Source organism: Zophobas morio, unplaced genomic scaffold, assembly GCF_036711695.1.
Source record: "Zophobas morio isolate AGI-343-1 ecotype UQ-CSIRO unplaced genomic scaffold, CSIRO_AGI_Zmor_V1 ptg000004l, whole genome shotgun sequence".
Taxonomy (NCBI): domain Eukaryota; kingdom Metazoa; phylum Arthropoda; class Insecta; order Coleoptera; family Tenebrionidae; genus Zophobas; species Zophobas morio.
The window spans coordinates 2,141,321-2,166,797 of record NW_026972109.1 but is presented as its reverse complement, the minus strand read 5'-3'; the positions used below and the strand labels follow the sequence as shown (position 1 = coordinate 2,166,797).

The 25,477-nt window shown below is 30.8% G+C and overlaps 1 protein-coding gene across 1 annotated transcript; it reads left to right on the top strand.

Annotated features, from left to right (window-relative positions):
- The first annotated feature begins 6,263 nt into the window (after positions 1 to 6,263).
- On the top strand, positions 6,264 to 24,968 carry LOC135134010 (cilia- and flagella-associated protein 251-like). Its single transcript, XM_064062580.1, has 17 exons — positions 6,264 to 6,474; positions 6,525 to 6,671; positions 6,722 to 6,825; positions 6,871 to 7,028; positions 7,089 to 7,461; positions 10,646 to 10,956; positions 11,003 to 11,111; positions 11,159 to 11,295; positions 11,349 to 11,500; positions 11,554 to 11,738; positions 11,783 to 11,906; positions 17,007 to 17,108; positions 17,160 to 17,282; positions 17,337 to 17,428; positions 17,482 to 17,716; positions 17,771 to 18,112; positions 24,844 to 24,968. The coding sequence occupies exons 1-17, from the start codon at positions 6,304 to 6,306 to the stop codon at positions 24,961 to 24,963; spliced, it is 2,985 nt and encodes a 994-aa protein (XP_063918650.1). The 5' UTR covers positions 6,264 to 6,303; the 3' UTR covers positions 24,964 to 24,968.
- Positions 24,969 to 25,477: the final 509 nt, after the last annotated feature.

Below are 25,477 nucleotides of genomic sequence, written 5' to 3'. Positions count from 1 at the left end.
GGTGTGTGAATTTTTCTTACATACATCCTCCATGGTGCTTAATTGTTGCCAAATTTGGCCCGGAATTTGCTAGTAAAATGGTGGACGTCCTACAAAAGCAATGCCCGGTGTATACAGTAGAGTTTGGCAACTTCGGAAAGTCGCGAGGTATGCAACCATCTTTCCAAAGGTGTTGTGTGGACTTGGAGATTGAACTTATTCGTCGCTTCAAAAACAGCTTTAATTTATTGCATTATTGAATAATTTCCTTCGATTTTATACCAACCCATCAAAATACCAGGTTAAGTTGTACTGATCTTTAGATTTCTTGAGCACCAAGTCAGAATTTTCATTTTTTAAGAACGCGGACAATCAGCAAAAATCGAGTAATTTTAGGTCCCTTGGTGCTTTATTTCCGGATAAATTTAATTAAAACAATTTTGGAGGACTTTGGTGTTCGGGTTTTGGAAAATTCTGACCTGACCTGTTTTTGAGTTAATTTTAGGACCTCTTTTTTTGGAAAATTTAAAGCAATCTTGGGGTTCTAGGTGTTTGGAAAGAATTTGAAAGTGCTTTGGAGCCTCTAGTGTTTTTTCTTACAATAATTTAATTACATTTTTTAGAGGATACGTCATCTGCTAAAATCAATCTTCTCTTAGTAAGTACTATCCCCACCCGCCCACCATCTATTTTCTTAGCGAGTATGTCATTTGTCAAAATCGAACTTATTTTAGCAAGTACTAACCCCGCCCACCCACCCTCTATTTTCTTAGAGGGATCTCATTTGCTAAAATCAGTCTTATTTTAGTAGGTACTAACCCCGCCCACCCGCCCTTCTTTTCTTAGAGTGATCTCATTTGCCAAAATCAGGCTTATCCTAGAAGGTACTAGCCCCGCCCACCCACCCTGTCTTTTCTTAGAGGGTATGTCATATGCCAAAATCAGTCTTATCTTAGCTAGTAGCTGCTAAAATAAAACTGATTTTGGCAAATGACATATCCTCCAAGAAAAGAGTGGGTGGGTGGGCGCGGCTAGTTCCTGCTAAGATAAGACTGATTTTGGCAAATGAGATACCTTCTAAGAAAATGAGGGCGGGTGGGCGGGGTTAGTACCTGCTAAAATAAGATTGACTTTGGCAGATGACATATTCACTAAAAAAAGAGAGGGTGGGTGGGCGGGGCTAGTAGTTACTAAGATAAAACTGATTTTGGCAAATGACCTACCGTTTAAGAAAAGAGAGGGTGGGTGGGTGGGGCAGTAGCTACTAAGATAAGACTGATTTTGGTATAGTTTTCTTTCGACAACACGATACTTAACACATCTTCAAATTCCAAAATAGGTACTCAAAACATAAAAATCTTTTAATCATGAAAGCTTCAAACCCCCAAAATCTTCAAAACACTATAATTTTCAAATCATCAAAACACTAAAATCCTCAAAACCTTGAAACATCAAAATCCTCAACCCTCAAAACATCAAATTCCTCAAATTCTCAAAACACTAAAATTTTGAAATTCTAAAATCACCAAAATCCTCAAAACATCAAAATCTTCAAATACTCAAAGCTTCAAAACTCCAAAATCCTCAGAACCTCAAAACACCAAAACCCTCAAATCCCCAAAACACGAAAATTTTTTTGGACAACCAAAATTTTCAAATCCTCAAAATACTAAAACTCTGATCTTCTCAAATCAACGAAATCCTCAAAACATCAAAATCAAAGCTGTGTAAAAAAAAGCCAAAGATTAAGCCCTACCCACTCACCCAGATCTCAATTGTGGTCAGTTTTTTATTCATAATCAGACCTAAGGGCGGAGTGTAATTGCAAAATCCATATTCTTCTATAAAATTTTACATTTAAAACATATTTCACATAGTAATTTCTTGTAGAGAAATAAGGAGTTTTCTACTAAGCTCCGCCCCCGACTCACGACGAATAAAATAATTAATTACAATTGAAATGGGGCGGGTGGGTGGGTCTTATTTTTTTACTTTTTTTTTTCGTAATATAGGTCTTCTTTCAACAATAAAATACTGAAAATATCAAATGGTGAATTTGAGATCGAATTATGCTCTAAGTATCTTGTTGTTCAAAGAAAACTATATATGTATTACGGAAAAGAAGCCAATGATTAAGCCCCACCCACCCACCCCTGTCTCAATTGTGATTAATTTTTCATTTGTCGTCAGACCGAGGGGCGGTGCTTAAGTACAAAAATTTACCATTTTGAAAATGTTTCGAGTTTCTTGTTGTGAAAACTACGTATATTAAAAAAAAGAGGCAAAATATAAGCCCCACCCACCCGCCCTATCGCAGTGTGATGATTTTTTTTATTCGTCGTAAATTGGTAGGCGGAGTTTAATTCTAAAATTATCATCAAATAATGATTTGTCTATAAGAAATTACCATCTGAAAGATGTTTTTAAGTATCGTGTTGTTGAAAGAAAACTACATATCTAGATTAATAAAGAGAAGCTATGATTAAGCCCCACCCACCCGCCCTTGTCTCAATTGTGATGAATTTTTCATTTGTCGTCAGACCGAGGGGCGGTGCTTAAGTGCAAAATCCGTATTTCCCTACAAAAATTTACCATTTTAAAAATGTTTTAAGTGTCTTGTTGTGAAAACTACGTATCTTTAAAAAAAAGAGGCAAAATATAAGCCCCACCCACCCGCCCTATCGCAGTGTGATGATTTTTTTTGTTCGTCGTAAACTGGTAGGCGGAGTTTAATTCTAAAATCATCATCAAATAATGATTTCTCTATAAGAAATTACCATCTGAAAGATGTTTTTAAGTATCGTGTTGTTGAAAGAGAACTACATATCTAGATTAATAAAGAGAAACTATGATTAAGCCCCACCCACCCACCCTTGTCTCAATTGTGATGAATTTTTCATTTGTCGTCAGACCGAGGGGCGGTGCTTAAGTACAAAATCCATATTTCCCAACAAAAATTTACCATTTTAAACATGTTTTGAGATTTTTGTTGTGAAACTCGTATATTAAAAAAAAAGGCAAAATATAAACTCCACCCACCCGCCCTATTTCAGTGTGATGATTTTTTTTTTATTCGTCGTGAACCGGGAGGCGGAGCTTAATTGTAAAATCATCATCAAATAATCATTTCTTTATAAGAAATTACCATTTGAAACATGTTTTTAAGTATCGTGTTGTTGAAAAAAAAACTACATATGTAGATTAATAAAGAGAAGCTATGATTAAGCCCCAACCACCCACCCTTGTCCCAATTGTGATGGATTTTTCGTTTGTCGTCAGACGAGGGGCGGCGCTTAAGTGGAAAATCCATATTTCCCTACAAAAATTTACCATTTTAAACATGTTTTGAGTTTCTTGTTGTGAAACTACGTATATTAAAAAAAAAAAAACAGGCAAAATATAAGCCCCACCCACCCGCCGTATCTCAGTGTGATGATTTTTTTTTTATTCGTCGTGAACCGGGAGGCGGAGTTTAATTGTAAAATCATCAAATAATCATTTCTCTATAAGAAATTACCATCTGAAAGATGTTTTTAAGTATCGTGTTGTTGAAAGAAAACTACATATGTGGATTAATAAAGAGAAGCTATGATTAAGCCCCACCCACCCTCCCTTGTCTCAATTGTGATGAATTTTTCATTTGTCGTCAGACCGAGGGGCGGTGCTTAAGTGCAAAATCCATATTTCCCAACAAAAATTTACCATTTTAAACATGTTTTGAGATTTTTGTTGTGAAACTCGTATATTAAAAAAAAAGGCAAAATATAAACTCCACCCACCCGCCCTATTTCAGTGTGATGATTTTTTTTTTATTCGTCGTGAACCGGGAGGCGGAGCTTAATTGTAAAATCATCATCAAATAATCATTTCTTTATAAGAAATTACCATTTGAAACGTGTTTTTAAGTATCGCGTTGTTGAAAAAAAAAAACCACATATGTAGATTAATAAAGAGAAGCTATGATTAAGCCCCAACCACCCACCCTTGTCTCAATTGTGATGGATTTTTCGTTTGTCGTCAGACGAGGGGCGGCGCTTAAGTGGAAAATCCATATTTCCCTACAAAAATTTACCATTTTAAACATGTTTTGAGTTTCTTGTTGTGAAACTACGTATATTAAAAAAAAAAAAAACAGGCAAAATATAAGCCCCACCCACCCGCCGTATCTCAGTGTGATGATTTTTTTTTTATTCGTCGTGAACCGGGAGGCGGAGTTTAATTGTAAAATCATCAAATAATCATTTCTCTATAAGAAATTACCATCTGAAAGATGTTTTTAAGCATCGTGTTGTTGAAAGAAAACTACATATGTGGATTAATAAAGAGAAGCTATGTTTAAGCCCCACCCACCCTCCCTTGTCTCAATTGTGATGAATTTTTCATCTGTCGTCAGACCGAGGGGCGGTGCTTAAGTGCAAAATCCGTATTTCCCTACAAAATTTTACCATTTTAAAAATGTTTTGAATTTCTTGTAGTAAAAACTACATATAAATATATAAAAAGAGGCAAAACATAAGCCCCACCCACCCACCCTATCTCAGTGTGATGATTTTTTTTATTCGTCGTGAACCGGGAGGCGGAGCTTAATTGTAAAATCATCATCAAATTATCATTTCTCTATAAGAAATTACCATCTGAAACATGTTTTTAAGTATCGTGTTGTTGAAAAAAAACTACAATGCATATTAATAAAAAGAAGCTATGATTAAGCCCCACCCACCCGCCCCAGTCTTAATTGTGATAAATTTTTCATTCGTTGTCAGAGCGAGAGGCGGAGCATAACTGCAAATTCGATCATTCTCTGCAAAAATTTACCCTTTTAAACATCTTGCACTGAAAAATTTGGGTTTTCGCGAAGTTGCTTAAAAATACATAAAACATTCTGGGAGATGGATCTAGACAAACCGAATCCAAAACTATGGCATGTTGATAGTCCTAGTCCAAGATTGACGGCTATAACTGAAAATTTCGGAGGAATTTTGGCCAAAAATAGAAATATTCATTCCCTATTTTTATTAAATAGTCTATTTTCAACAATACGATGATGTCCCAAACATACGGACTTTGCAATTAAGCTCCGCCCCCTATCTCATAACGAATAAAAAATTTATCACAGTCGAAATCGGGGCGGGTGGGTGGGGCATAGGCTTCGGTTTCTTTTTCTTACTATATATCTTTAGTCTTCTTTAAATAACAAATGGTGAATTTGAGATTCGAATTACGTTTTAAGTATTCTGTTGTTGAAATAAAACTATATATGCATTAAGGAAAAGAAGCCAATGATTAAGCCTCACCCACCCATTCCTATCTCAGTTGTGATGAATTTTTCATTTGTTGTCAGACCAAGGGGCGGTGCTTAAGTTCCAAAACCATATTTCCCTACAAAAATTTACCATTTTAAACATGTTTTAAGTTTCTTGTTGTGAAAAGAACAAAACTGATGTATAAAAAGGGCAACATATAAGATAATCCCACCCACCCGCCCTATCTTGATCGTTTTTTTTTTTCTGCACCATAAAGAATTTAACGTACCGTGGAAGAGGTAATCCGCCATTTTCTAGACACCCGGTATAAAAATCATAAATGCTTAATTTATGTTAATTTTTTTTTTAAGAATTCTTTCGGTTTTTCAGTTTTTAAAGTTCTTGATTTCAAATTTTTAGATTTTTTCAGTGTCTCATTTTCGATTTTTTAATTTTACAGTTTTGCAATTTTTTCGAAAAAAAAAATGAAAAATTGAAAAAGTTTTAAAATTATTATTACACGTTTAAAATGAAAACCCAAAAAATAAAAAAGTTCACATTGAAAAAAAGAAAAATTATAAGATCAGAACATTGAAAAACCGAAAAATTCAGAAAATAAAGAAAATAAAAAACCGAAACAAAAAATCGCAAATCGAGATTGAAGAAATGAAGCTTTATTCAAAGCAAAAAAGGAACATCTAGAATTCCAGGCCTTATGATCAATTCCTTATTGAAATATTTACACTCTTATCTGAACAGTAGAATCTTATTTGTGAAATACAGAAATTTTAGCTCCTTTGGGGTCCCACAGGGATCGAACTTAGTACCCTTGTTGTTTTCACTCTTTATTAACGAACTTCCTGATCTCAAATTATACATAGAAATTAATTCTATTAATGATTGTTACAATCTTCAGTTTTGCTTGGTGAGATCAAGACTGGAGTACGGAGCAGTTATTTGCAACTTTTTTCGTAGTCCCTACACAACCGACAACCGCTAATCTAGTTGCTACAGACGATTGACATTTAAAAATGCCAGATTTTATTTACCATTCTATCATTTCTGTTTATGATCAAGAATCATGTTGAACTATGCCGAAGGCAAAGAAATTCAACAGCAAACCGTTCCTGAGTGGTTTAGCAGTCCAGAAATCGATCTTCCTCTTTTGGACTCACTAATCGACGACAACAACGAGCTAGGTACAGATGCCGTCCTCAAGAACACTTCGTACAACTGTCTACTGAAACCTTTTGTTAGTAAAATGACTTTGTTTTAAATTGGAGTCAATTTGTGCATTAATAGGAGATGGAATGGGTTTTCGGGTTCGACGTAAACGTGCCTGTGATAAATTTAAGCGACGAAGAGAGGTGCCAGATTTTTTATACAGCGTCGAATATCGGTATTCTGTATAACTACTGTACCAAAACAATGAACCATCTAAGAGGACACGTGGGTGGTCAATAGTTGCATTATTTTTTTAAAAAGCTTGGTTTTTTTAGCAAAGCAAAATTGTTAGTGTGTGTTTGGATAAGACCGGGCAGTGGTTAGCAACAGCTGATAATGGTCCAGACAACACTATTATGATATGGGATACACATAAAGCGTAATTTTCCAAGCCAGAGTTTCTTTGGTAAAATAATTGTTTTAGTACTATGGTGTGGACGATCTTCAACCACCCCCCAAGCGGTAATAATTTACTCTTAATTGGTATGAGCCCTAGCGCAAAACTGCTAGTAATCATCAGCGACCAAGACGAAACTACCATCGAGTTTTGGTTGTGGACCTACGGCAAAGACGCACCCGATGGTAATAATAATAACAAATCCAACCACCCTCAATCCAACCCATTTTTAATACAATTATCAGATACCTATACCAACGAAAACAACTTGGGGGCACCCAAATCCATCGAATTCCATCCAAATAAAGAGCAACATTTCATGATCGTGTTCGAGAAGTCGGTTTTGTTCTTTTGCTGGGACTTCGAAAGTAATAAAGTGACCAAAACTATTCACCCTAAGACTCCTTCAAACCTCCGCGTTGGTCACTACTCGGATGCTACTTACGTTAATCATTGCCACGAATCTTTTGTTGCTTCTTCCAAAGGTAGTATTCTGGTTTTTGGAACTACCATCTATGCTAGAAATTATGCCGACGAAGCGATTGACAATGAAAAATTCTACGTGAAGTGTATCAAAATCAGCAGGGCGTATATCAACTGTCTCACATCCATAGACCAGTAAGTCGTACTTTTTACTTCCCGAGCGTAAGCAAAGGAAGTATTGTAATCGAGTCCGTCGGCCGACTCTCTACTTTTACGTTTTCTCGATCTTTCATGACCCCTAGAAGACGAAGAAATAGGTCTCCCATTTCCGTTTGTCTGTCCGTCTGTCCGTCCGTCTGTCCGTCTGTTGTCCCGGATTTTTATTAGACAGATAATCTCCGAAAGTACTCGACCGATTGTTGTGAAATTTTGTACTTATATTAAGAATATCATGTAGATGGTAAAACGCTAACCAAAATTTGTCTAATCATCCCCACCACTAATGCGATGACGTCAAAATTGTACATAGTATAGTGAACCAAGAGCTATAAGGTTATATGGCCATCATAAAAGTAGTTGACCGCAAATAAATACCCCCTTTGTGTGGTTCGCACTAAGCTGACCGGTTGGCAATAAATCATCTTCTAAACATTTCTTGCTCATATTTAACAGGGCCGGATTTCAAAGCGAGTGGTTATTTCGGAACCCTCAGCGGCTGCAGGTAGTAAAGAAATAGTGGAGTGGTGGATTTTCATATTTAGTGAAAGCCACCCCTGAACGAAACCACAAGAGCCGGTCGAGCTACAGTGGACACGTTATTTACGATCCTAAAACCTTTTCTATTGTAAACAACTTAACTTCGACACAATGGGATGATTTTATGATGACCATATAACCTTATAACTCTTGGTTCACTATAAATGGGTTTTCAATTGTATAAAATAACATAGTCCTACACATGTAGTTTACAACTCTGAATCGACTTTTCACCCGAAACGTCCAGATTTTTGGAAAAAAAATCAAAATTATAAAACAACATTTTGAAATTTAATTTTTAATCTGCTAACCAGAATGCTTTGAAATGTTGCAGATGTTTTAAGGCTATAAAGAGCATCATAAATCTTTAGTCAAAAAATATTTGCTTATCCCCTCCAAAAACTTGATGACGTCAGCTCAAAAGTTTGTAGAATAAATCATATCTAAAATGTACAAAATATGATGAGTCTGTACTTGTGATCTATCACTCCATTCATATTTTTTGGATTTGCATATACAGGGTGACTCAAAAAAAATAATGAATGCGTAAATTTATTTTACTGATTTACTCAGAAACTACAAAACCGAATGCTTTGAAATCTTGCAGATGTTTTAAGGTTATAAAGAGCATAATAAATGTTTAGTCAAAATATATTTGCTTATCCCCTCCAAAAACTTGATGACGTCAGCTCGAAAGTTTGCCGAATAAATCATATCTAAAATGTACAAAATATGATGAGTCTGTACTTGTTATTTATCACTCCATTCATATTTTTTGGATTTGCATATACAGAGTGACTCAAAAAAATTAATGAATGCGTAAATATATTTGATTGATTTAATCAGGAACTACAAAACGGAATGCTCTGACATCTTGCAGATGTTTTAAAGTTATAAAGAGCATAATAAATGTTTAGTCAAAATATATTTGCTTATCCCCTCCAAAAACTTGATGACGTCAGCTCGAAAATTTGCCGAATAAATCATATCTAAAATGTACAAAATATTATCAGTCTGTACTTGTGATCTATCACTCCATTCATATTTTTTGGATTTGCATATACAGGGTGATTCAAGAAAATAAATGAAAGCGTAAATTTATTTTACTGATTTACTCAGGAACTACAAAACCGAATGCTTTGAAATCTTGAAGATATTTTAAAATTATCATAAGCATGGTAAATTTTTGATCAAAACGTATTTGGTCGTCCCCCCTAAAAAAATTATGACGTCACCACAAAATTTTGCTGAATAAATCCTATCTAAAATGTACAAAATATGGTGAGTCTCTTCTTGTGATTTATCATTCCATTCAAATTTTTTCGATTTGCATATACAGGGTGACTCAAAAAAATTAATGAATGCGTAAATTTATTTTATTGATTTAATGAGGAACTACAAAACCGAATGCTTTGAAATCTTGCAGATGTTTTAAGGTTATAAAGAGCATAATAAATTTTTAGTCAAAATATATTTGGTTATCTTCTACAAAAAACTGATGACGTCACCACAAAATTTTGGTGAATAAATCCTATCTAAAATGTACAAAATATGATGGGTCTCTTCTTGTGATTTATCATTCCATTCATATTTTTGGATTTGCATATGCAGGGTGACTCAAAAAAGTTAATGAAGGCGTGAATTTATTTTATCGATTTAATCAGGAATTACAAAACCGAATGCTTTGAAATCTTGGGAATATTTTAAAGTTATTATAAGCATGGTAAACTTTTGTTCAAAATGTATTTGTTCATCCCTCCTAAAAAAATTGATGACGTCACCCTTAAATTTTGCTGAATAAATCCTATCTAAAATGCAAAAAATATGATGAGTTTGTACTTGTGATTTATCATTCCATTCATATTTTTAAAATTTTCTTAAGAGGTGGTTCAAAAAAATTAATGAAGTCAATTTATTTTATTGATTAAATTAAAGGCAACACTTATTATTAGTATTACACCCCAACCAACCCAATTTGGTAGACACAAAATTTGTTAAAGGAAAAACTCGGTTGAAACATAAGGGTAGCACGCTTATTTACATCGACTTTAACATTACATACCTGCATTTGTTTTATGCGTTCACTTGGTTCCGCGAATGTGAAATAGACATGTTTATAATCAACCAATTGTGAATTTCACCGTCAAGAATTAAAATAAAACCCAATGTTTTATATAATAAGCGGAAGTCGAAGCAATAAAACCGACGGTCGTTTTGTTTACAGTTTCTCTGTTTGACTCTCACGTATGCTGTTACGCCTGTCATCTTAAATTAAGAATGTTTATACATACACGATTTTCAGTTGCCTCTGATACGTATACGTGAGTAAATTGTTTCGTTATTTTACTGATTATTACAAATCAATATTCAAAACGACCCAATTCATTTTCCCGAAAATTTGAGAATATAATAATTTTATTCTTAGTATTACACTACATCTATCCCAACTGATATACGTGTCCTGTTGATGACGTCATCGCAATTTTTTTTTAAATTCCCACTACAAAAATGTAATGAGAAAAAAAACACAATAGGCATGCAGTCGTCAAGTTTCCGACAGCGAGGGAAGTACTGTCTAAACTCTTTAGACCAATTTTTTGTTACTTTGGTACTTTTTGATTAGATTAATTGTGACCGGAGATTCCAACGGTACGATAATGTTTTTCGACAAATGCGTCAAACTGCTCTACTGGATTTCAAGACAAATAACCAAACCCATCAAATCCATAAGCTTTAAGTTAAACCCACGAAAATATAACCTGGTCCATCAGGAAACAACCGACACACCAGACAACGCGGAAGATACATCCAGTGGTCTCATTAACGAATGTTTTGTGGATTTTTCTGATGAGTACGAACGCCTGATTCTTGAACAAGTACCGAGAGACGCAACCCTGGAGAACCGTCCATTCATCACAAGAGATTTCTTTATAAGTAAAACTGACTAGTAAAAATCGCATAAACTGGGTTTAAATTTCAGAAACAGCGGACGGTACTATGTATTTGATGAACGTCATAGATCACCGCTTGTTGCCTATTTTCCCTACAGCGGACAGCAACGTGGCAGCGATTGATGTCCACGAAGAAATGTAGTACTAAAAACCGAAACCTTCATAACCTATAAGTTTGTTTTAAGGCCTTATCTAGTAATCGCGTATACCAAAGGCCGTATGGTTCTTTTCAACTACGAGACGGAGCAAGAAGTCCTCACTACATTTCTACCCGAAACCGACCCCGATGCTTTGATAACAACCGTCAAGTATTCTAGTCAATGTTAGTACCAATCTTGTCATTGTAGCCACTTTTCCAAAAATTTTTCCCTCAAGGTCTACATCTAGCCTGTGGGAGAAGCAACGGCGAACTGTGGTTTCTCCAGCCGGTTTTACTAGCCCAGATTTATGTGGATCCGTTCAAATTCAGCAACGACAAAGTAGTCAGTATAGCGTTTTCTCAAAGTTCTTTGCAAATGGCGTATTTTGTGAGTGACGATGACCCACCACGTTTCGAGTTTGTTCACGCAAACATTTACAGGACTCGAATATGACAGTATTTGCCTTTTACTATGACACGGATACCGAAGACTGGATTTTTAAAGGGAAAGTGCGCTCTCACTACAAAGACATCTGCAACATGCTCTTCTTGGATGAAGACCCTTTTGGTCTTTACACCATCGGGAAAGACAGACACCTCATCAAATACACAAACATCGCCGACAAGTAAGAACTATCATTTGTAACAAATTATTAACAATATTTTTCAGTGACGAAGAACTCGACATTTTGACTCGAGATCGAATAGAGCAGAAAGATATCCCGATGTATTTTATCCCTTATCCCAGAGGGAAGTTCAGCAAGAGTGGCTATTTTTTGATAGCAGATGATAAGGTACTAAAGGTCGATTTATAAACTTGTCGCTGACGTTACCAGTGTACTTATATTTTGCCTATCTTTTCACAAAAACGAAAAATGTCAGCCCGCCCACCCGCCCTATCTCAATTGTAATGATATTTTTATTCGCCGTGAACCAAGAGGGCGGAGTTCAACTGCAAAATACTTATTTCTTTACAGTAAATTAAAAACATGTTTTTCCTCATCTCATTTGTGATGATTTTTTTTCTTCTTAGAAACTTAAAACACGTTTATAATGGTAAATTTTTGTAAGGAAATATGGATTTTTCAATTAGGCTCCGCCCCTAGGTCAGCCAACGAATGAAAAGTTCATTACGATTTAGATCAGGGCAGGGGTGGGTGGGGCTTAATCTTTGGCTTTAAGTATTCTGTGAATAACACGTAGTATTTTGCAGTTAAATTCCGCCCTCTTGGTTCCCGGCGAATCAAAAAAAATCATCACAATTGAGATAGAACGGGTGGGCGGGGCTTATATTTTGCCTTTTTTCTTAATATACATAGCCATCTTCTTTCAAAACCTTGAACATGGTTCTTCATATTTTAAAGATTTTTCAGGAATTCCTAGATCCTTAAAATTTCCAGGATTTAGGTTTTTAATTTTAAAGAGGCTTTTTAACATTCACTCTAAAGATCCTTTAAAAAAATGGGGGATCGTTTATGAAGATTTAAAACATATTTCCCACAATTTTTCAAGAACTTAAAAAATTTGTGTTTTTTCATTTTTAAGATGTTTTTCGATTCATCTTGAAATTTAAAAAAACATCAATATTTTCAAATGCTTTTTTCAGGAATCAAAGTTTTTTTAACATCTTGAGATTTTTCAAAATTTTTTGAAGATCTTTAAAAATTTTAGAATTCTACGTCAAAAATTTTTTGAATTTTTCAAGATTATCAAGCTCCTTACAAATTTAAAGATGTTTTCTAAAATTTCGAGACTTTTCATTAAAAATCCATTAAAGGATTTTTTTTGTACTTTTTTTTTAATTTCGAAGAAGCATATTTAAATTTTCAATATTTTTCATATCCAAAATTTGTTAAAAGATGACAGAAAAAGAAGTTTTTTTAAACATTTCCGAAATCTATATTTAAATTAATTTTTAAAATTTTCAGGATTTAGTTTTTTTAATTTGAAAGAGCCTTTTTAACATTCACTTAAAGATCCATTAAAAAAATGGAGGGTCGTTTATGAAGAATTAAAAAATATTTCCCAAAATTTTTCAAAAACTTAAAAAATTTCAATTTTTTCATTTTTAAGATATTCTTTCATTCATCTTGAAATTTAAAAAAGTATCAATATTTTCAAGAACTTTTTTCAGTAATCAAAGTTTTTTTTAAGAATTTGAGATTTTTCAAAATTTGTCAAAATTGTTTGAAGATCTTTAAAAATTTTAGAAGTCCACGTCAAAAATTTTCATAATTTTTCAAGATTGTCAAGCTCCTTACAAATTTAAAGATGTTTTCTAAAATTTCGAGATATTTCTTTAAAAATCCAACATTTTTTAAAAGATTTTTTTGTAATTATTTTTTTTAATTTTGAAGAACCATATTTAAATTTTCAATATTTTTCAAGATCTTTTTCATATTCCAAGATTTGTTAAATGAAGACCGAAAAAGAAGTTTTTTTTAAACATTTCCGAAATTCATATTTAAATTATTTTCAAAATTTTTTCAAAACCTTGAACATGGTTCTTGATATTTTTAAGATCTTCCAGAATTTTCAAGATTCTTAAAATTTACAGGATTTAATTTTTTTAATTTTAAATAGCCTTTTTAACATTTAGTTTAAAGATCCTTTAAAAAATGGAGGATCATTAATGAAGATTTAAAAAATATATCCCAAAATTTTTCAAGAACTTAAAAAATTTGTGTTTTTCATTTTTAAGATGTTTTTCGATTCATCTTGAACTTTAAAAAATATCAATATTTTCAAAAACTTTTTTCAGTAATCTAAGTTTTCTTTAAGATATTGAGATTTTTCAAAATTTTTCAAAATTTTTTGAAGATCTTTAAAAATTTTAGAAGTCCACGTCAAAAATTTTCATAATTTTTCAAGATTGTCAAGCTCCTAACAAATTTAAAGATGTTTTCTAAAATTTCGAGATTTTTCTTTAAAACTCCAAAATTTTTTAAAAGATTTTTTTGTACTTTTTTTTTTTAATTTTGAAGAATCATATTTAAATTTTCAATATTTTTCAAGATTTTTTTCAAAACCTTGAATATGGTTCTTGAAATTTTAAAGATCTTTCAGGATTTTCAAGATCCTTAAAATTTCCAGCATTTATTTTTTTTTTTATTTTAAATAGCCTTTTTAACATTCAGTTTCAAGATCCTTTAAAAAAATGGAGGATCATTAATGAAGATTTAAAAAATATTTCCCAAAATTTTTCAAGAACTTAAAAAATTTGTGTTCTTTCATTTTTAAGATGTGTTTCGATCCATCTTGAAATTTAAAAAAATATCAGTATTTTCAAATACTTTTTTCAGAAATCAAAGTTTTTTTTTAAGATTTTGAGATTTTTCAAATTTTTTGAAAATCTTTAAAAAATTTTAGAAATCCACGTCAAAAATGTCCATAATTTTACAAGATTATCAAGCTTTTTACAAATTTAAAGATGTTTTCTAAAATTTCGAGATTTGTTTTCAAAATCCAAGATTTGTTAAAAGAAGACAAAAAGAAGTTTTTTTAACATTTCCGAAATCTATGTTTAAATTAATTTTCAAAATTTTTTCAAAACCTTGAACATGGTGCTTCATATTTTAAAGATATTTCAGGATTTCTTAGATCCTTAAAATTTCCAGGATTTAGTTTTTTTAATTTTAAAGAGCTTTTTTAGCATTCACTTTAAAGATCCTTTAAAAAATGGAGGATCGTTTATGAAGATTTAAAAAATATTTCTCAAAATTTTTCAAGAACTTAAAAAATTTGTGTTTTTTCATTTTTAAGATGTTTTTCGATTCAGCTTGAAATTTAAAAAAATATCAATATTTTCAAGGTCTTTTATTAACATTTTCAAGAACTTTTTCAGCAATCAAAGTTTTTTTTAAGATTTTGAGATTTTTTTTTAATTTTTCAAAATTTTTTGAAGATCTTTAAAAATTTTAGAAGTCCACGTCAAAAATTATTATAATTTTTCAAGATTGTCAAGCTTCTTACAAATTTAAAGATGATTTCTAAAATTTCATTTTTAAAAGATTTTTTTGTATTTTTTTTAATTTTGAAGAACCATATTTAAATTTTCAATGTTTTTCAAGATTTTATTCAAAATCCAAGATTTGTTAAAAGAAAACAGAAAAAGAAGTTTTTTTAACATCTCCGAAATCTATATTTAAATTAATTTTTGAAATTTTTTCAAAACCCTGAACATGGTTCTTCATATTTTAAAGATTTTTCAGGATTTCTTAGATCCTTAAAATTTTCAGGATTTAGTTTTTTTAATTTTAAAGAGCCTTTCTAACATTCACTTTAAAGATCCTTTACAAAATAGAGGATCGTTTATGAAGATTTAAAAAATATTTCCCAAAATTTTTCAAGAACATAAAAAAATTGCGTTTTTTCATTTTTAAGATATTTTTCGTTTCATCTTGAAATTAAAAAAATATCAGTAGTTTCAAGAACATTTTTCAGTAATCAAAGTTTTTTTTTAACATTTTGAGATTTTTCAAATTTTTTTGAAGATCTTTAAAAATTTTAGAAGTCCACGTCAAAAATTTTCATAATTTTTCAAGATTATCAAGCTTCTTACAAATTTAGAGATGTTTTCTAAAATTTCGAGATTTTTTTTAAAAATCCAATATTTTTTACAAGATTTTTTTACTTTTTTTTATTTTGAAGAACCAGATTTAAATATTCAATATTTTTGAAGATTTTTTCAAAATCCAAGATTTGTTAAAAGAAGACAAAAAAAGAAGTTTTTTTAAACATTTCCGAAATCTATGTTTAAATTAATTTTCAAAATTTTTCCAAAACCTTGCACACTGTTTTTGATATTTTAAGGATTTTTCAGGATTTCCTAGATCCCTAAAATTTCCAGGATTTAGTTTTTTTAATTTTAAAGAGCCTTTTTAACATTCACTTTAAAGATCCTTTAAAAAAATGGAGGATCATTTATGAAGATTTAAAAAATATTTTCCAACATTTTTCAAGAACTTCAAAAATTTGTGTTTTTTCAATATTAAGATGTTTTTCGATTCATCTTGAACTTTCAATATTTTCAAGCACTTTTTTCAGTAATCGAAGTTTTTTTTAAGATTTCGAGATTTTTCAAAGTTTTTTGAAGCTCTTTAAAAATTTTAGAAGTCCACGTCAAAAATTTTTCTAATTTTTCAAGATTATCAATCTCTTTACAAATTTAAAGATGCTTTCTAAAATTTCGAGATTTTTTTGTACTTTTTTTTTAATTTTGAAGAACCCTATTTAAATTTTCAATATTTTTCAAGAGTTGTTTAAAGAATTCAGAAAAAGAAGTTCCGAAATTTATATTTAAATCAATTTTCAAAATTTTTTCAAAACCTTGAACATGGTTCTTGAAATTTTAAAGATTTTTCAGGATTTCCGAGATCGTCGAAATTTACAGGATTTAATTTTTTTAATATTAAATAGCCTTTTTAACATTCACTTTAAAGATCCCTTAAAAAAATTGAGGATCTTTTATAAAGATTTAAAAATCTTTTCCAAAATTATTCAAGAACTTAAAAAAAATTGTGTTTTTTATTGTTAAGATGTTTTTCGTTTCATCTTGAAATTAAAGAAAACTGTATTTCCAAGATCACGTCTAATCTTACCATAGTATTCTTTGAACAACACAATACTCAAAAACGTGTTTTTAAACTTCATAAGGATTTTGTAGTTAAGCTCCTCCATTTTGACTCACGTCGAATAAAAAAATCATCACAATCGAGACAGGGTGGGTGGGCGGGGCTTATACTTCGCCCGTTTTTCTTAATATGTGTAGACTTATTTCGACGATAAGAAACTTAAAATATGTCTAAAACCCCTTGAAATTCAACGTCAAGAGCAAGTTTATAAATCCCACTTAAGACCACTTTGCCTTAACTTCTCTCTGGACAAATTTTTAGCATAAATACAAAGCTATAAGCTCGAGGACGTCCATGTGCACGGCTGTGTATTTAGGACCAGCTTATGGGTGCTTCAAGGACAGCCACGTTCGCAAAATGGAGGCACTACAACACCGTTTTAAGTTTGACTTATATTAATTATTATTGTCACAGTTTCTGCCTAAATCCAACAAGAAGTATCTTATTTTCATGACTAAGAAACATTTCGGGATCCAGATGATGCCAGTCGATGGTAACCCGTTTAAATTTGTGGGTTGTCTTGGTCACCCCGACGAAGTAAACCCGTCTTAACAAAATTACTAACTTAGTTATTAAATAACGTGACTTTAGATTGCAGATTTTAAAATTTCGAATGATGGACGACACGTATTTACTGTGGGAAAAGACGACCGGACTGTGTTTATGTGGAAAGTTAGAACCACGTGAGCGGATTTTGATGATCCAGAACCCCCAATATATAACTAGTTATATTTAGGAGTGTAGAAACCATGCACATATTGGGTGGTTTGGAACTTCAACCCTACTATTGTCTCATCGAAGGGGGACGAGGTGGTTTTCTGTATCAAGAGATGCGCGATCTTTTCTACTATATGCAAATTTTGCAACAAGGGGAGCAAATATCGGCCCCCAGGACCGTTACGAACTATATCAACATAGGTGAATTACCCGATTTGATGAGAGCTTGTGGGTATTACCCGTCAGAATACGAGGTATACAGTCAACTTTACTAGAATATCTATACTCATTCTTGTTTTTACCCCCAGATTGAAAATCTTTTGACCGATATTCGCTACAAACTATTCGATGATAGCGGCATTCTCAAAGACAAAGTCACATTTTGTGAATTTGTTAAGCTTTTTATTAACCATAAGCCGGCGTACGGGTACACTATTGACGCTCTGGAGGAAGCTTTCGAGGCGATTACTACGTTTACGGACGAATATGGGGGTTCAGATATGCCTAGAGACGACTTTATTGAAGCTTTGACCACAACAGGGGAGCAAGTCAGTACTGAACAAATCTACAGATGTTTCGCCACACTATTGCACGCAGAGACTACTTCGGGCGATTTGTCAGGCGAAAGAGACTTCGGTTTTATGCCAGACGTAAGAGAGATCGATGATAAATAGAGAGCGGATTTATAAGCACAAAAAAATTAAGAATAAGCGCTTAAATAAGCACAAGCTTATCAAGCCCGTCTATTAGTTTATTCGCCTAAATGTATTATTAATACCGCTTTCTTGTTATTTAGATAAGGGAACAAATTAAATGCACAGTTCTATTTTTAAACGCTCTGTATTTTTGCTCGGTAAAAATGATAAATGCTAAGTTATATAATAAATGCTCAGTTAAAAAATAAATTTTCAGTAAAAATAATATATGCTTGGTGAAATAATAGCTGCTTAGTTAAATTAATAACTGTTCGGTTAAATGTGGAATGCTTAGTAAGAACCCTACGTGCTAAGTATAAAAATTGATCGAAGGTTATTTCGACAGAACTTCCCTCGCCCGTCAAATGCAGCACAACAAATAATACTCCCGCAAAAACTTTAAAAATCGAAAAATCAAAACACCCAAAAATCGAAACATTAAGAAACCAAAATATTAAAATACCTGAAAATTGAAAATCCAGAAATTGAAAAGTTCTCAATATTTAAATCCTGAAAAAATGAGTATTGAAAACTTGAAAAATTGAGAAATCCAAGCATAAAAAAATAGTAAAATCGAAAAATGTAAAATTTTAAAAATCCAAAAATTGAGAAATAAAAGAAAAGAAAAATCAAAAATTTAAAAATTCGAAAAATTGAAAAATTAAAATATCGAAAAATTGAAGAATTGGGACATCGAAACACCAAAAAAATCAAAAAAACAAACATCTAAAATTCAAAAATCAAAAAATTGAACACTCGAAAAGCCAGAAAGTCGAAAAATCGAAACATCGGAATGTTCAAAAACTGAAACATCGAGAAATCAAAACATCAAGAGTAGAGGAGTCAAAAAATCAAAAAATTAAGAAATCAAATTAGACCAAAATTGAAAAATAGAAAAGTTAATAATTGAAAAATTGAAACATTATTAATGAAAAAAAAAATGGTAAACTGAAAAATTGAAAAATCTAAAAATCGAGAAATTGAACGATCTAAAAATTAAACAATTTAAAAATAGAAGAATTGGAAAACCAAAAAATCTAAACCGAGAACTTGAAAAATCGAATAATCGACAAATCAAAACATCAAGGAAAACAAAAAAATTAACGGAAAATCTAGAACTTAAAAATTGAAAAATTAAAATACTCGTACTTATCGAAAAATTGAAAAACCGAGGAACCGAAACATCAAAAAGTGGAAAAATTGAAGAACCGAAACATTGCAAAATCCCAGAACTGAAATACTGAAAAACTGAAAAATGGAAGGAAAATTGAAAAATCGAGAAAGTGAAAAAATTCAAAACTGAAATCTTGAAAAACTGAAAAATGGAAAGAAAATTGAAGAATCGGAAAAGTGAAAAAATCCAAAACTGAAACATTGAAAAATTCAGAAATCGAAAAATTGAAAAATCACAATTGAAGAAAGAATTGAAAAATCAAGAAATAGAGAAATGGGAAAATCAAAAAATCAGTTAATGGAAAAATTGAGAAATCGAAAAATTTAGAAACGTCAAAAATTGAAAACTGAAAAATAGCAAAATTTAAAAATCGTAAATCTGAAACATCGGAAAATTGAGAAATCGAAAAATGTAGAAATTCCAGAAACCGAAAATATGAAGAATCGAGAAATGAAGAATCGATAAATTGAAAAATGCCAACAGTAATATGTCGAAAAATTGAGAAATCGAAAGCGAGCAAAACTGAAGTATCGTAAAGTTAGTAAATTGAAAAACTGTAAATTAAAAAAAAAATCGTATCAAAAACTAAAAATTCAAAAAATCGAGAAATTGAACAATCAAAAAATCAAAACATTGAAATCCCAGTAAGTTGATAAATAGGAAAATTTAAAAAACAAAAATTTTAAAAATCCAAGAATTGCACAACAAAAAAATCTAAACCTGAAAACTCGAATGATCGAGAACTCAAAACATTAAAGAAAACAAAAAATCTAAAATTTAAAAATTCGACAAATTGAAAAATCATGGAACTGATAAATCGAAAAGTCGAGATAGTGAGAAATCTAAAAACCTAAAACTTTAAAAACTGAAAAATAAAAATATCGAAAAATTTAAAAACCGAGAAAACAATATCAAAAATTTGAAAAATTGAAGAAACGATATATTGCAAAATTCCAAAGCTGAAATATTGAAAAACCTAAAAATGGAAGGAAAATTAAAGAATCGAAACAGTGAAAAAATCAAAAAAACAAAAATCAAAAAATTGAACACTCGAAAAGCCAAAAAGTCGAAAAATCGAAACATCCGAATGTTCAAAAACTGAAACATCGAGAAATCAAAACATCAACAGTAGAGGAGTCAAAAAATCAAAAAATTAAGAAATCAAATTAGACCAAAATTGAAAATTCGAAAAGTTAATAATTGAAAAAATAAAAATATTTTAATGAAAAAAATCGGTAAACCGAAAAATTGAAAAATCTAAAGATCGAGAAATTGAACGAACTAAAAATTAAACAATTTAAAAATCGAAGAATTGGAAAACCAAAAAATCTAAACCGAGAACTTGAAAAATCGAATAATCGACAAATCAAGACATCAAGGAAAACAAAAAAATTAACGGAAAATCTAGAACTTAACAATTGAATAATTAATATAGGTACCTATCGAAAAATTGAAAAACCGAGAAATCGAAACATCAAAAAAATGGAAAAATTGAAGAACCGAAACATTGCAAAATTCCAGAACTGAAATACTGAAAAACTGAAAAATGGAAGGAAAATTGAAAAATCGAAAAAGTGAAAAAAGTCAAAACTGAAATCTTATAAAAACTGAAAAATGGAAAGAAAATTGAAGAATCGGAAAAGTGAAAAAATCCAAAACTGAAACATTGAAAAATTCAGAAATCGAAAAATTGAAAAATCACAGTTAAAGGAAGAATTGAAAAATCGAGAAATAGAGAAACGGGAAAATAAAAAAATCAGTTAATCGAAAAATTGAGAAATCGAAAAATTTAGAAACGTCAAAAATTGAGAAATTTAAGTATCAAAAAATAGTAAAATTGAAAAATGTAAAATTTAAAAAATCCAAAAATTGAGAAATAGAAGAAAAGAAAAATCAAAAATTTAAAAATTCGAAAAATTGAAAAATTAAAATATCGAAAAATTGAAGAATTGGGAAATCGAAACACCAAAAAAATCAAAAAAACAAAAATCTAAAATTCAAAAATCAACAAATTGAACACTCGAAAAGCTAAAAAGTCGAAAAATCGAAACATCGGAATATTCAAAAACTGAAACATCGAGAAATCAAAACATCAACAGTAGAGGAGTCAAAAAATCAAAAAATTAAGAAATCACATTAGACCAAAATTGAAAAATCGAAAAGTTAATAATTGAAAAATTGAAACATTATTAATGAAAAAAAAAATGGTAAACTGAAAAATTGAAAAATCTAAAAATCGAGAAATTGAACGATCTAAAAATTAAACAATTTAAAAATAGAAGAATTGGAAAACCAAAAAATCTAAACCGAGAACTTGAAAAATCGAATAATCGACAAATCAAAACATCAAGGAAAACAAAAAAATTAACGGAAAATCTAGAACTTAAAAATTGAAAAATTAAAATACTCGTACTTATCGAAAAATTGAAAAACCGAGGAACCGAAACATCAAAAAATGGAAAAATTGAAGAACCGAAACATTGCAAAATCCCAGAACTGAAATACTGAAAAACTGAAAAATGGAAGGAAAATTGAAAAATCGAAAAAGTGAAAAAATTAAAAACTGAAATCTTGAAAAACTGAAAAATGGAAAGAAAATTGAAGAATCGGAAAGGTGAAAAAATCCAAAACTGAAACATTGAAAATTTCAGAAATCGAAAAATTGAAAAACCACAATTAAATGAAGAATTGAAAAATCGAGAAATAGAGAAATGGGAAAATAAAAAAACAGTTAATCGAAAAATTGAGAAATCGAAAAATTTAGAAACGTCAAAAATTGAAAACTGAAAAATAACAAAATTTAAAAATCGTAAAACTGAAACATCGGAAAATTGAGAAATCGAAAAATGAAGAAATTCCAGAAACCGAAAATATGAAGAATCGAGAAATCGAAGAATCGATAAATTGAAAAATCCCAACAGTAATATGTCAAAAAATTGCGAAATCGAAATCGAGCAAAACTGAAGTATCGTAAAGTTAATAAATTGAAAAACTGAAAATTAAAAAAAAATCGTATCAAAAACTAAAAATTCAAAAAATCGAGAAATTGAACAATCAAAAAATCAAAACATTGAAATCCCAGTAAGTTGATAAATAGGAAAATTTGAAAAACAAAAATTTTAAAAATCCAAGAATTGAACAACAAAAAAAGTCTAAGCCTGAAAACTCAGAAAATCGAATGATCGAGAACTCAATACGTCAAAGAAAACAAAAAATCTAAAATTTAAAAATTCGACAAATTGAAAAATCATGGAACTGAAAAATCGAAAAGTCGAGATAGTGAGAAATCTAAAAACCTAAAACTTTAAAAACTGAAAAATTTAAATATCGAAAAATTTAAAAACCGAGAAAACACAATATCAAAAATTTGAAAAATTGAAGAAACGAAATATTGCAAAATTCCAAAGCTGAAATATTGAAAAACCTAAAAATGGAGAAAATTAAAGAATTGAAACAGTGAAAAAATCCCAAACTGAAACATTGAAAAATTGAGAAATGGAAAAATCAAAAAAATCGGTCTAAAGAGTTTAGACAATACTTCCCTCGCTATCGGAAACGTGACGACTGCATGCCTGTTATGTTTTTTTTTCACATTAGATTTCAAATCATTAGGTTTTGTAGTCCTGATTGAATCAATAAAATAAATTTGCGCATTCATTAAATTTTTTGAGTCACCCTGTATATCCGAATGCAAAAAATATGAATGGGATGATAAATTACAACAAGAGACTCATCATATTTTATACAATTTAGATAGGATTTATTCAGCAAAATGTTGAGGTGACGTTAGAAAAAAAATAATCAAATTCTTTGGCGCATTATTGCCCGAAATAATTGATTTAAGAAGAAAGAGGAACCTACCTTTGCGAGAGATTTTTTTAAAATAAATAAAATTTGTTTCTATTTTTTTATGTACTTTAATAATTTATTAGGAGTACATTTTTCATCACCAAGACTTGCATATTTTTATTATAAATATATTTTGAAACTGATCTCTCGGCAAATGAAAACATATACGAGCACTTTTTTCGAGTAAACAATGAAGGGAGAAGTTACTGGACGTAGGGCTTTTTTAAAACACCTCCTTTCTGGGATAAGTAGTAGATACACTTAGCTACTTATACGTGTTAAACAAAAGCTGTATTTTATATATTTTTTATTATTATTATAAATATGTTTATTAGTTTTATTAATTAACAAAGCAAAATATATATTAACAATAATATTACAATGAATTTTTAGTAATCATGTGTATTCAATTCAGGATCCTGGGTGGAGTAAAAATATTATAGTTCCCCAGTTTTAATTCGGTTTTATGATAGTACCTCATTGCGTAAAAGTTAATTTCCTTAGCAATAGATTACTACGGCCGGTCCTGGCGGCTTGTTATAAAACTGAGTTCCTTGCCATAAATTAGAAAAATCAGCCGAGAACTCTAACAATCAGCTTATGGTAGAGCAGGCGATAAGGGTTTTACCTGGAAAGTCGCTTCCGTAAATTTTAGTGGCGCTCCTATCGGCAAAGTACTGAACTAACTGCTCAAATTCTGTCGAATTGATACCCATTTTTTTCAATAATTGTTAGTTTTTGTTAAAAACTCTGCTAACCAATAGATCATTAATTTTCCTCTGATATTCCTGTTAAAATTATTCGACGTATTTTGCATTAATTTGTGGTATATTTTGATTTTAATAAACGCATTATTATTTAAACAAATTGTACCACTAGCAAACATTTAATGACTCTGCGCCCTGTAAAAAGTGATGTTTTATCCATGTGCGAATTTTCAATTGATTCTATGATGGTTATGACTCAAAAAACTTGAAAAGAAAACATACAATGGGCTTTTTTTACGATATTTCTCAGCCATATTTTTTTAGTTGATTGAACTGGTCTCTGCGCTCTAGAATATGAAAAAAGCTGCAGTTTGATGTATGTTACATCTATATTAATATCATTTTTTCATACAAAAAACCAAAAAAATAGTATCCCTCGTCTAGCGAATCCCCTTAAAAGTTTCCATTAGAAAAATTTTAAGGTAGGTAGTTGCCGGAAAATGCCGAAAAAGAACATCTGGTTAAAAGCTTTAATTCATTATCAACGGAAGTAAGGATTTAAAGTCATAAAATCTATGGAGTATTTTTCCAATCATATAATAAAATTTTATTACTCAAGACCCTTTCTGTGAATAAGTGTATGTACTTCAATGGTCAAGTCCAGGTAAAATGCATACGATACGATACGTCTAACTAACAAGTATTTGTCATCCCGACAAGGTCGGCATTTGAACAAAATATGCATTAAAACTCATATTCGTCGAAAAAAGCATTAAATAAGCATATAAGTTTTAATATGCATAAAATTGGAAAAAAAGCAAATAAGCATAAAAAAAATGTGTCAAATGACTCCAAATATGAAAGTTACAGATATAAAAAAGTTTTTCACAAACAGCATTAAACCTAGAAATCCGCTCTCTAGTGATAAACAACTAACACGAATATGATTTTTTCAGTCAATTGATTTTGATTTCTTGGCCGAAGATGTTTTGGGGTTGGATCTGGACGCGCTTGAGCGTGGTGGTGGAGGCGATGACGACGACGACGACGTACCTTATTATTATTACAGTAACTGAATAAATATGTGTCGAATTGAAAAATTTTAAACCACACTACAAATTTTCTAAATTTTCTGAACAATGCACAGGACGTAATCACAACAATTACCTCGTTTCCGGTAATTATTGTCTTCACATTTTTGCGATTGACAATTAGATTTTTCGCAAATAATTACCCACATTTTAAGTGTTATTTAACGAGGACGTGTTTTCACCGACAATAAACGCGTTTGACATTGGAGGTATTGCATTATTCTGCGGCGATTACGAACACACGTACCAAAGCAATTTTGGTACCCTCGGAGTTATTCGAGGTCTTTTATTTTTTGCATAATCTTCGTTGATCGATCGTTGTGTGTAAATTAGCCTGTAATTTAGATAATTGTTGTTGTTTAAAGTGCTAGACATCGTAAAAATATTTGAATGAGTGCGTCGGTTTGATTGTACGTGTGATGGTTTGGGTTTGATCAGGTTTTAGATAAACAATAAACGTTTTTGAATGTTTATGCAAATTTATTGTTGTTCATGAAAA